At 34.7% G+C, this 12,670-nt stretch overlaps 1 protein-coding gene across 1 annotated transcript in view; it reads left to right on the forward strand.

Moving 5' to 3' along the window:
* The window catches only part of LOC136035683 (histone-lysine N-methyltransferase SUV39H2-like), a 72,682-nt gene that overhangs the window by 23,727 nt on the left and 36,285 nt on the right, over positions 1-12,670 (forward strand). Inside the window, exons 3-5 of the mRNA XM_065717611.1 lie at positions 5,720-5,823; positions 8,537-8,876; positions 11,091-11,315. Coding sequence (XP_065573683.1) covers positions 5,720-5,823; positions 8,537-8,876; positions 11,091-11,315 — 669 coding nt within the window. The remainder of the gene's footprint in view (positions 1-5,719; positions 5,824-8,536; positions 8,877-11,090; positions 11,316-12,670) is intronic.

Genomic DNA, 12,670 nt, shown 5'->3' on the forward strand with positions numbered 1-12,670 from the left:
TTTTCAGTTATAGCCACCGAGAGCTCTTAGGATTTAGTCAAATGCTTTATGAAGTCTATAAACACCCCAATCGTTAACTGGTGGTGTTTTACTCTTTGTTCAAGGAGTCGTCTGAGCGAAAATATCTGGTCAACGGATCCCATTCCTGGTCGAAAAACACCTTAGTTTGGCCTTTTTCTTGTGTTGCGGTGGGGACTACGGCGGCTAAGGAAGACCATAGGGAAAGTTTTCGCCACAATTTACGTCAGTGAAATTCTTCTATGATTTTCCCATTGGGTGGCAATCTCCCTTCTTGAAGATTGGCAGAATTATGGAGTCACGCCACTCTTGCGAGCATAAAATTTTTCTTTCCAGATTTTAGTGATTATGCTTTGGATCTTCTATTCAAGCAGAGAATCTCCTTCAATAAAGAACTCTAGAGGCATCGCATCGGGTCCTGGTGCTGAAGGCTTTTTTTAAATTCTTTATTGCTGAGGTTAGGTGGGTTGATATTAAAAAAGCAGTAGGCAATCGGCTCCAGGGGTGTTGGTTCCGGGATAAGCTGAACTTGGGATAGCAATTAAGGTTTTAATCAGATGCGAAGGTTTGTGGCTAAACCAAGTATTAGGTATCGTTCGATTGTTGAGCATTGCGAACTGTAGCAGCCGGGTACTCTGGCGGCATCTTGCTCCGAAGCCAAAGGGGCCAATTGAATCTTTTCAAATGTCGTTCTCGGGCCAATTCTCGCTTTTAAATCCCCAGCGCTGAGCAGACGACCTCTCTTTGAAGCTTTTTGTAGAGCTGCGTTTAGGGAGTTGCACGAAATTTCAGCATGGGATTCAGGATCGTCGTGCGCAGGTGCATATAAGACAAAAACTGATATATCGAATAAGCGGCTTTTTGAAACAGGCTTGAGTTATCCTAGCTGAAATGGGTTTTCATTCGAGCAAGGCAGACGCCGCTTCTTGGCTGGTGAGGAGGCCCACCCTGCTGAGAGCCGAGCTATCCGTGGAGCCTAAGTTGAGAAATTCAAAGCGAGCTTCAGTGTCTGCAGTTCATATTTCCTGAGAGTCGACGACGCTGTTAATATGTGTCTCAGTCAAAGAGAGAATGTCATGTCTATAACGTAAAGTTTTTCCAGCAATAAATGACTGTGTCGTTGAGCACATCAGAGAGCCTACATTCCAGTACCCGATAGAAAGATTGTCCTTTCTTCAGGATGAGGTCGGCTTGCTTACTTTTTGAAGGGATTGCCGAATCCCCTTATGCATTGCCTGCTGGGAATGCCGTAGTATAGATCGTCGAGATGGTGTCGGCTCGGTTACTTTCCGAAGGAGGCGCCAAATCCTCGGATGCCTCGCCTGCCAGGAATGCCCTAGTATGGGCTGGTCTCTTTTGTGGACATCTCCATACGATTTTTCTTGGGAATGCATTTGACCTATAGTTCCCCAGGCCATGGGTACCCTGCATGGCTGTTCGCAGACGTGGCTCTGGTTAGGCCATCACGCGAGAGGTCCACCCTTACGCCCCTTTAAGGCAGCGTATGCAGGATTTCCCTTTTGGGGGAAGGGTCCATGGCAGGGACCTATGGGAGGGCAGGGATCCGTAACTATTCCAGGTCACTGGAACTACTCGAAGGAGCATTTAAAGGGTATTAACTCGTATCAAGGGATCTATTTACGTCAACTGGTTTCAAATGATCTGTTTACCCTTGAATGTGCAGTTTCCGGTATTCGGTAAATTTCACCCAACAATAACTTTCAAACAAGCTGGGAACTGAGTACTATTAATTTGGTGGTTGTCAACTCGCATAGATCAATTTGAACAAAGGATCAGATTGGGAAAGCTGAAAATCACTCACGCTTATATTGAAATTACAGGAAATTGACGTCTAATCGGCTTTGCGTCGATAAGGCATCAATTTTAATCCTATAGGAAACAATAAAAATATGTTCTTGTAGGTAGGCCAATAAACTAATAGTACTCTGAAGTGTTCGATTTTAATGTATTTTCATAGAAAATCTATTAGTGCACAGCTTAGATTTTTAGCTTTCCAAAAATATACATTTTTTTTCAATTCCGATTTGGCAACAGACTATTAAGTTTATATTATTGCTTTATATTAATCACTCATCCATTGTTTTTCACCACATGGTTCAGTCACTCAATCACTGTTTTTTTCCAACTTGTATGACAGTACCTAGGCTGAAGGTACGCTGGCTTTTCTAAACTTCATTACTAGATTGATGCTGCCTCTAGAGGGAGACAAGTAAAAGATATTAATCATTCGTGAAATTTTCTTAGAATATAAATCTGAAATCAGTTCTCATGTCATCATCACATGAGTTCTCTGAGCATCACTATTTCCTTCAACTTACAGCATTGCACAAAAAGTAGCAGTAGGGGTAACTAACTACACTGCCAATATTCTTTATCCTAAATATTCGGGAAGGAGTTTGACCCATTATTAAATCATTGAAGCAATGGAGCCTCTTGACAAGCTTTCAGAGTATATTCGTGAAATGGGGAAACATTGAACATGCCGGTAGATGTAACATCCAGTCAGCGAAAGCAAGACTTCCTTTTAAAGCCTTATCTCTGAAAAGAAGTAAAAACGAAGACAAGTAGGCCTATAATTGTGTGGTTAGGTTCGTATTCTACCCTCCACCTTGGCATAAAATCTTGGAAGTTTTTACACTTCCAGAGACATTAACCGCCACTGAGAGAAATTTTAACCCCAATCCTGAACAGAACCTATTTGTAACTAGAAATGATGGAAAGCAAGTTTTTTTTGTAATTACTTCGAGCTGCGGGCTGCGTTGGCCAATATTAAAAGAAGAATAATTTTTTAAACTAGTACTTCTGGGCGCAATCATAATTATCTGTCTAAATAGCCTACATATCAAAAGGAGAAGAACGAATTTTGCCATAGAAACTGATGAAGATGTCCCTGAAAACTGAAATGGCTGAATTTGAAATAGCTGAAATAGCACAATCATTATTATCGGTCTGAATAGCCTACATATCAAACGAAGAAGAGCTGGTTTTACCATAGAAACTGATGAAGATGCCCCTGAAAACTTTGACATAGCTGAATTTGAAAACTTTGAAATAGGTGAATTTGAAAACTTTGAAATAGCTGAATTTGAAAACTTTGAAATAGCGCAATCATAATTATCTGTCTGAATACATATCGAACGTAGAAGAGCTGGTTTTGCCATAGAAACTGATGAAGATGCCCTTGAAAAATTTGAAATAGCTGATTTTGAAAACTTTGAAATAGCTGAAAAAGCGCAATCATAATTATCTGTCTGAATACAGATCAAAAGGAGAAGAGCTGGTTTTGCCATAGAAATTGATGAAGATGCCCCCGAAAACTTTGAAATAGCTGAATTTGAAAACTTTGATATAGCTGAATTTGAAAACTTTGAAATAGCTGAAATAGCGCAATCATAATTATCTCTCTGAATACATATCAAACGAAGAAGAGCTGGTTTTGCCGTAGAAACTGATAAATATGCTCCTGAAAACTTTGAAATAGCTGAACTTGAAAATTTGAAATAGCTGAATTTGTTGACTTTGAAATAGCACAATCATAATTATCTGTCTGAATAATTATGATTAAAGGACAAGAGCTGGTTTTGTCATAGAAACTGATGAAGATACCCCTGAAAACTTTGAAATAGCTAAATTTTTTGCTTATATTGTTCATAACTTGCTTCATCGAGAAATTACATTAGTCTATTTCTTATTGCCTACGTAAATAATTTTTAAATATTATGATTATTTTCAAACAGTTCGTGGTAACGAACTGTAGTAAGGAGCGACCCGGCTCAATAGTAACCAAACCTCTAAAAAATGGAATTTTGATACCAATACATACATCAAAAGAATCGCATTTTAATGCTGATTTTAAATATATAAGTTTCATCAAGTTTAGTCTTACCCATCAAAAGTTACGAGCCTGAGAAAATTTGCGTTATTTTAGAAAATAGGGGGAAACGCCCCCTAGAAGTCATAGAATCTTGACGAAAATCACACCATCAGATTCAGTGTATCAGAGAACCCTACTGTAGATGTTTCAAGCTCCTATCTACAAAAATGTGGAATTTTGTATTTTTTGCCAGAAGGCAGATCACGGATGCGTGTTTATTTTTATTTTTTTTTTCCCAGGGGTGATCGTATCGACCCAGTTGTCCTAGAATGTTGCAAGAGGGCTCATTCTAACGGAAATGAAAAGTTCTAGTGCCCTTTTAAAGTGACCAAAAAAATTGGAGGGCACCTAGGCCCCCTCCCACGCTAATTATTTTACCAAAGTCAACAGATCAAAATTCTGAGATAGCCATTTTATTCAGCGTAGTCGAAAAACCTTATAACTATGTCTTTGGGGACGACTTACTCCCCCACAGTCCCCGTGGGAGGGGCAACAAGTTACAAACTTTGACCAGTGCTTACATATAGTAATGGTTTTTGGGAAGTGTACAGGCGTTTTCAGGAGGAATTTTTGGTTGGGGGAGGGGTTGAGAAGAGGGGGATATGCTGGGGGAACTTTCCATCGATAGTTTGTCATGGGGGAAGAAAATCTCCATGAAGGTAGCGCAGGATTTACTAGCATTATTTAAAAAAAAAATGAAAAAATAAATATGAAAAAGTTCTTTCAGCTGGAAGTAAGGAGCAGCATTAAAACTTAAAACAAACAGAAATTATTACCCATTTGAGGGGCTCACCTCCTCCTAATACCTCGCTCTTTACGCTAAAGTATTTTTAGTAATTTCAACTATTTATTCTACGGCTTTTGTGATTCTGGGGTCATTCTTAATGAATTGGGACAAAATTTAAGCTTTAGTGTAAAGAGCGAGGATCTGACAAGGGGGGAACCCCCTCATATATGTAATAAAAATATGAGAATACAAAAGTTCTTTACGTAAGCTAATTTATAAGTTACGTAAATCTTTTACTAATAAAAATATTCGTAAAAAATTAAAAATTCTAGTTGCCTTTTTAATTAACCAAAAAATCGGAGGGCAACTAGGCTTCCTCCCCCGCTCTTTTTTTCTCAAAATCATTCGATCAAAATTATGAGAAAGCCATTTAGCCAAAAAAAAAAAAATGCAAATTTTGTTTCAATTATTCCTCTGCGGAGAGCCAAAATCTAAACATGCATTGATTCAAAAACGTCCAGAAATTAAATAAAAAAAACAAGTTTTTTTAATTGAAAGTAAGGAGCGACATTAAAACTTAAAACGACCAGAAATTACTTCGTATATGAAAGAGGCTGCTTCCTCATCAACGCCCCGCTCTTTACGCTAAAGTTTTTTACTGTTTTAAAAAGAAGAATTGAGAGAAAGAGTCAAACTTTAGCGTAAAGAGCGGGGCGTTGATGAGGAAGCAGCCTCTTTCATATACGAAGTAATTTCTGGTCGTTTTAAGTTTTAATGTCGCTCCTTACTTTCAGTTAAAAAAACTTGTTTTTTTTATTTAATCACAAGTTGAGTTCGGCACTACTTTAAGTCGATTAATACAGTTTACCCCAAAGTACCTACCAGAACCGAATATTTAATACAGTTGTTGCTAGTGGTTTTAGTGTAAAGGGTAAGCCAAATATTGAGTGTCCTATTTTATCCTTTATTTTCATCAAAAATCACTATTTCATTCAACTTTACCTGTCAACTGTTTATTTTATGGTAGTTTTCCAACATTAAATGTTGATAACTCTTTGTATTTACTCTTTTTCTTCTAGAACACGCAAGTTTACCTCGTCAAATGGCTGGGTTACTCACGCAAGACTTGGGAGCCGAAAACAAACCTTATCAACTGTGAATCAGTGCTTAGAGATTATTTAGAGTAAGTATACATTTAGTTTAGTAGTGTTATTACTTACAGTAATAATTTATTATTTTGCTCTCCGACTTTTGCAAAACTTGACACATATGTTTCGTTTCCAGCGTGTTTTCAAAACGACTTAAGAGTGTTTAAAAAGGCATCAAAGTGACTAAATATTAATTGAACACGAAATGAAAGACCCACAAGAACATAATCCACTGCATTAAGGTGCACCTTTGTTTTGGTTTAGTGTTACTTTTTGCATTAGTTTTTTTGTTATGCTGTCTAATCTTCGTGCCAAACGCTGTCTAATCATCATGCCAAAACACAAAACGACTAGTATTGAACTTCCTCAGAAAAAAATCTTGCTCCTCCCCTCACTCACCTCTACTAAACAATTAATCAACAAATCTAAAATTAATAAGTTTACAGGGAACTTGAATTAATTCTAAACTCATAATCTACAAATAATCACAATTCCCGATACATACTGACAACCAATACATATCACTCACCCAGTCATATAATATAGGAAACCAAATCCCTTTTAACAACTCACAAGCAGAAACTCAATCAAGTTAATCTGTCAATCTGTCTCTAAAATTTTAATCGTAAAAAATATTAATATTGATAAAATATTAATTATTAATATTTAATAATTAATATCAAAATATTAATGGTATGAGAAAAGAGATGTGCTCTTTTCAATTATTTTTGTCATACTGAGCCTCCTTCTATCTTCTGCTCAATAACTATTAAAATATATAAGCGTATAAAATACTAATACTATAAAAGTACAGAATTATTAAAATATTATTTTTAAAAATAAAAGAATTATTTTTTCCTGTGGCCGTATCCTCCATTGAAGAGACGGTTAAGATGGGATAAGAAATGATCTTAGGATACTTTTAGATGTGTTTTTGCATTACTATGTATCAAACATTAGGCTTAACGTAAAACATGGGTTGACTCCCTAGGGCTCTGGTGATAGAAGGCTAGGATGGTTAAGGTACAATTTACAATTAAAGAATGATAGATTGCCGAAGTTGTGTTCTTTATCGCCTTCTGTCTGGGGCAAAACAAAAAGCCAGTCAATTCCAAGGGGAGCAGGGGTGAAGAGGCATAAGTGGGATATATTAAAAAAACAAGTTTATTCAACTGAAAGTAAGGGGAAACACTAAAACTTACATAACTTCGAAGACCACACTGCCTTTCCATGACGAAAGTAAAACAGTTCAAAATAGGGATGAAACCTTTTATTGACAGCGAATAGATATAAAATTATTTAACTGGATATTTTGAATACATCTACAGTGTTCATCATCATCTATTCACTGTCAATAAAAAGGTTTCATCCCTATTTTGAACTGTTTTACTTTCGACTAAAACTTACAAAATTGTGGTTGAAGAGTGTCTCTTCAATCTGAAGAAATAATCCAAAGAGGTTTGAACTCTGTGGGAGAGGGTAAAGAAGTGAGTTTCAAATAGGTCAGACTGGGAGTGAAGCCTCTGAGTCTAAGTTGATTTGAGACTGCTTGTTGCTGCAATTAATTGCTAATAGTAGCAGTGGTATTTTGCTTTCTAGAAAGGTGTGGCTAATAACAACAAAGTTATAACCATCTATGTAATTAAAAAGTTATAAAGTCTGTCCCCTTCAATGGAGAAATCACTGATCATAAGCAATAAATTAGGGGAAAATAATAAAGAGTAAAAGGAAGTTGGAAAAAATATACAACTCAAAATGTCAATATAATCTAGAGCTAAAATTGTGTCCCAAATGAGGAAATAAATTACAAGGGTGTTAAATTTTTTACCAACATTCCTAGAATATACTGCGCATAGTTGTTTTGGCTTGGTGAAGGAACCATTTTTTTTTTCTTGAGAATAGGTCCTTTCCGTTGAATATTTTCCGCTAAAGTGCTGAATTTTCGCCGAATTAAAATCAAGTCTTTTTGGGCATCAAGCTATAGCTAATTGTAGAAAAAGCCAAGAAGATAGTCCGATTGAGTGAGAGGCAAATCTGGCATAAGTCCTTATTAGGATTGTACAAAAATGATGTCAGTTCATTTGTTAATGGATAAGTCTATATCATCCCTATATCATTCCTAGGGCAGAACTGAGATAGATAGTCATAGAAACAGCCCTTTGTAGTGCTCTTGCTTAAATGTCTGCCCCCAAGGGCCAGACGTATGACGCACAATGCCTATAAAATCGGAAAAAAATCGTCAATATGATCTTTACAATTTACTGACTTGGTCATGGTTTCTTCAATCGTTGTAAATTTGGTCTCTTCCAGTGAGAAAATTTGGCCTAGGTTTTTGGCCATACTTAAAAACATCTGTTCATACTCTATTTAGGAATTCTGAATCCATTATAGTTCGACCGAACAATTCTTGGGACACATCAGGTCAATGTTTTTTCTTATCATATATAACTGCGTTGATAAAAAAGGTTATATGGCACCGTTTCGGATTCGTCAACTGGGGGGGGGGAGGAGGTATTAGAGCTAATATCTGCGTGAAGCACACAAACGCCAGAATACGGTGTTTTGACGGTTAGTGTTCAGGGAGTTTTTTTGGAGAGGGGCAGCTGGCAACCAGAATTCCGGGTCATAGGCTATTGGGGATGATTGCAATCAGTTAAATGTGTTTTTAAATAATTTTTCAATTATTTTCTCTCTTCTTTCCACTTCCAAAAACACCTTTTGTACAAGTATGGTAATGAACTTTTTCAGGTCGAAAAAGCTTGTCGAAAGTTTAAGTAGTTTTGATTCCGATAGTCCAGCGTATGCAAAGAAGTTTATCAACGGCGATTGCATTGAAGAATCAGACGAGGAGATTTCTAGAAATGCCGCGAGTCTAGTAAAATATAAACAGTTGGCTGAAAAGCTTCAGAAGAAAATAAAGTTGAACATACTTTTTAAAAAATTCAAAAAGGAACGTAGTCATCAGTTACAAAAATTCGAGGAACTTTCGTCGATGCTTCGTGGGTTATATCCAACTCAATTTGCTATCGAAAATGACATTGATACTACAGTGCCGGATCCACAATTTGAATTTATAAAAGAAAACCGGGTAATTTTTTTCCTATTCTTATGCTTTGCTTTTTGTTTTATGTTTGTCTTACTTTATTTTGTTCTCTTTAATTTCCTTTATGTTTGTTTAAGAAAGACTTCTTTCTTTTTTTTCTTTCTTTCTTTTTATTTTCTTGCTTTCTTTATTGTTTTTCCTTTATTTACCTTTATGGTTGTTTGTCTTTCGTATGTTTGTCTCCTTTTTTTTCATTTTTCTTTCTTTCTTATTGTTTTCTTGCTTTCTTTATTTTTTCATTTATTTTCCTTTATGTTTGTTTGTCTTTTGTATCTTCGTCTTTCTTTATTTATTTTGTTTGTGTCTCTTTCTTTTTCTTTTCTTTTTTCCTTTATTTCGTTTCCTTTGTTTTTCTTTGTGTTTTTTGGTCTTCCTTATGTTTGTCTTTCTTTCTTTATTTTTGTTTCCTTTATTTTCCTTTATTTTTGTTCGTCTTTCTAATATTTATCTTTCTTTATTTTTGTTTTTCTTTTTTCTTTCCTGTATTTTCCTTTACGTTTGTTTGTCTTCCTGTTCAAGTGCTTTGCTTTCTGTTTTTATGTTTCTTGTTCTTTTTGCTAGTTTTTATGCATCTAATTTTTGTTTTGTTTGTTTTGTATCTCTTTGTAGACTTTTCATTCTTTTCTTTTTGTCCCTAGTCGCTAAGTTTACTAGCAATTTTTAAGATCAATCTGATATAATAAGGGAAAATATTTCAAGTATTTTTCTCTTTTCTTATCTTTGTCATTGGCATTCGGCTCGTTTCTGTGAAAACGAATTCATTGTTTTTACTGCTGTTGAAACTGCTTTTACTGAGATCAAAAGCAACAGTGTGGTTGCTATAATACGTAAGTATCGGTATATAAATCCGTATGATTATACTTAAAAAACCATATTTCTAAGAAAACATAGTAATTAGTAAATATGAAAGAAAAGGCCTAACAAATATTTGTTGAAGTACCCATTCCAACGAGCCAAAAAGATGACGTCATAAGAAAGAAACATTTGTGTTTGATGCAAAGCATCCAGTTTTCTCCAACCAAAGAAAACTGCATGAAATTTTTTTTCCAGAATCCCACATTTCAAAGTAGCTATGCATCTTTCCATAAAGGAGAAAGAATTACAAAAACACTCTTCCTTAGATTTTCGCGAATACCATTTGTGACTTTTTTAATTACAAAAATCGAAAATATCCCATCATAGATATAAGGAAATTCCTTTTTAGTACCTTTGTTTTTTCAAGTCGAGACAACAGTGTGGTCGCTATAATACGTAAGCATCGGTATATAAATCCGTATGATTAAACCACAGAAATGATGTTTTAACCCTGCTGACTCCATAGCCAAGTTGTTTGGAACAAAAAATTTTTTTTATTCTTTTTCAACTATCTCAGTATTTTTAACCCTAAGATTGTGATAAAGAATTTGATTTCTAGCTGCATGTAAAGTTAAAACGCCAGACAATATGAATTGATCACTAAAACAGTTGTATTCTTCTAAGAATTTTTTTTTCAAGCTGTTGTGCGTTTTCAAAATACTGACTGCTTTTGCTTAAGAATGGCTATTGTATTATTATATAATAACACTTGATTATGCTATATTGCCTAAATTAATTGTGTTAAAAAAATTAGCTTAAATTATTAAATTTGAATTTCTGGTTGTAATTATTCACTGGCAGTTTTAGAACTGCTTTGTCCGCGTCATCCATAAATATTTATTTATTTATGTATTTATTTATGGAAATACTTGCTGCTAATTTAGAAGACTTTATTTTAAGAAACATCTAAGTGTTAAAATTGATTCAATTATTTTATTAGTAAATAAAGAGTCATCCCATGAAATTTTGTCTGCTTTTTGCTTTACAATTTTGGAATGTAATTTTTTTTATTTGAGTTTTAGAAAAAAACCAGCTAATTCCTAAGCTAAAGCAAACAAACTTCATTGAAACTGAAACTAAAAATTTTCTTAAAAAACATATATTAGACAAATATTTAATAAAGAATACCAATAGTATTTTCTATTGATATATTGTTGTGTTGCAGCTCAATATCCCGTCACCTTATAAGAAAAGTATGTTCATCAATGTTTTTTTTTGTAACTGCGTTTGAAAATCTTGTTTTTCTGTGTTTTCCTCTTTTTAAATTGTTGCTGTTCGCCGACAACCAAATTACGCAATTACGCATCCAAATAGGCATATATACAGCAATTCATTCCTTTTTAGGTCAGCGAAGAAGTGAAAAACAGAATTCGAAACCCTTTTTTACCTGGGTGCGAGTGCACAGACTGTAGCACGTCAAAAAATTGTTGCCCTCATCTTGCCAAAGCAGCCCCAGCTTACAAAAAAAATGGAAGATGTCGGAAGGGAGGCGAAGCTATTTATGAATGCAATTCAAACTGCTTGTGCCCTCCTACTTGTGTAAACCGGGTTATACAGCGGGGACCGAAGGTACTTTTGAATTCAAATTGAAATAAAAACAGTATCTTCTAGTGTAATTTGCGAGTGAGTCATTCGCCTAGTTGATTATCTCCATGAAAAAGTAACTCGAAAAATTAGTAACAATTTTGATTTAAAATCTGATTAAAATTTTGATTTAAAATCAGTAATAATTTTGATCTAAGTTAATTTTTTTTTCAACCAACCTGTGTTTTATAATCATACCAGAAACAGAAGGTTTTATCTGAATTTTCTTAGAAATGAGTAGTATTGTTTTAAGGAATCTTATTGTTTTTTCTTTAGATAGTGGATTTTAGTATGTCTGTCATTTATTTTATGGCTATTTTCTCGTCAAGCCCAAAACGAAAGGGCGTTTTTACACTTATTTGGAAATAAGGGATTGTATTCCTAATAATTTTCTTTGTCTGTTTTTTTGTCTGTTGTAGATTCCAATCTACTAATAGATTTTTTATATGTTGTCTTGTCGTCATTTCTGAGGCCACAGAGCTTATGTTTTTTGGTTGCTGGTTTTTAATCAGTAATGGTGCTCCTGACGATTTACTTATGGAGTTATATTTTTCATTTGAGGATTTTGATTTACCTTTAATCTAAAAAAAAAACAAACCATTTTTTATATGTTGTCTTGTCGTCATTTCTAAGGCCACAGAGCTTATGTTTTTTTGGTTGCTGGTTTTTAATCAGTAATGGTGCTCCTAACGATTTACTTATGGAGTTATATTTTTCAGTTGAGGATTTTGATTTACCTTTAATCTAAAAAAAACAAAAACCATTTTCTTGTCAACATACTTTATACAAAAGTCTATATGTGAAGTTGTTATTTTATTTAATTTTTTTGGAAATGGCGGATTGTATTTCTATGGGTTGTCTTGTGGGTTTTCAGCCTTTTAGGTGGAGCTTTTAGTGTGTTAATCATGTAGGCAACCGGAAATAAAAGGTCTTATCCGAAATTTTGTTACTTCTTTGTTGGTGGTAGATTTTAATGTTTAATAATCATAATTTCTCTATGTTTTCTTGTCATTATGGTCAAAAGGGTTGTTTGTGTGTAAAATTTCCTTTTCCTCTGAAAATGATTGGTTTTCTTCATTCGAGTCATCTTGCTGGTTTTATCCAGGGCTTATTTTATTCAACTTTTTTGAAAATACCCTAGCACCTAAGCGGACTTAGAAATAATGCCCCCCTGGGGTATTTAATGCTGATTCATGGGGATATACTTCGAACAAGATCTATAGAAACTCAAATAATATTTCAAAATTTTGTTGGGAATGTAATCCAGGTGTGGGATACAATTTTAATTTAGTTTTCCCCACTTTAAGCAAGCTTTGAGTTAACATGAGCAGGGAAGAGTT

This window comes from Artemia franciscana, chromosome 14 (genome assembly GCF_032884065.1).
Source record: "Artemia franciscana chromosome 14, ASM3288406v1, whole genome shotgun sequence".
Taxonomy (NCBI): Eukaryota; Metazoa; Arthropoda; class Branchiopoda; order Anostraca; family Artemiidae; genus Artemia; species Artemia franciscana.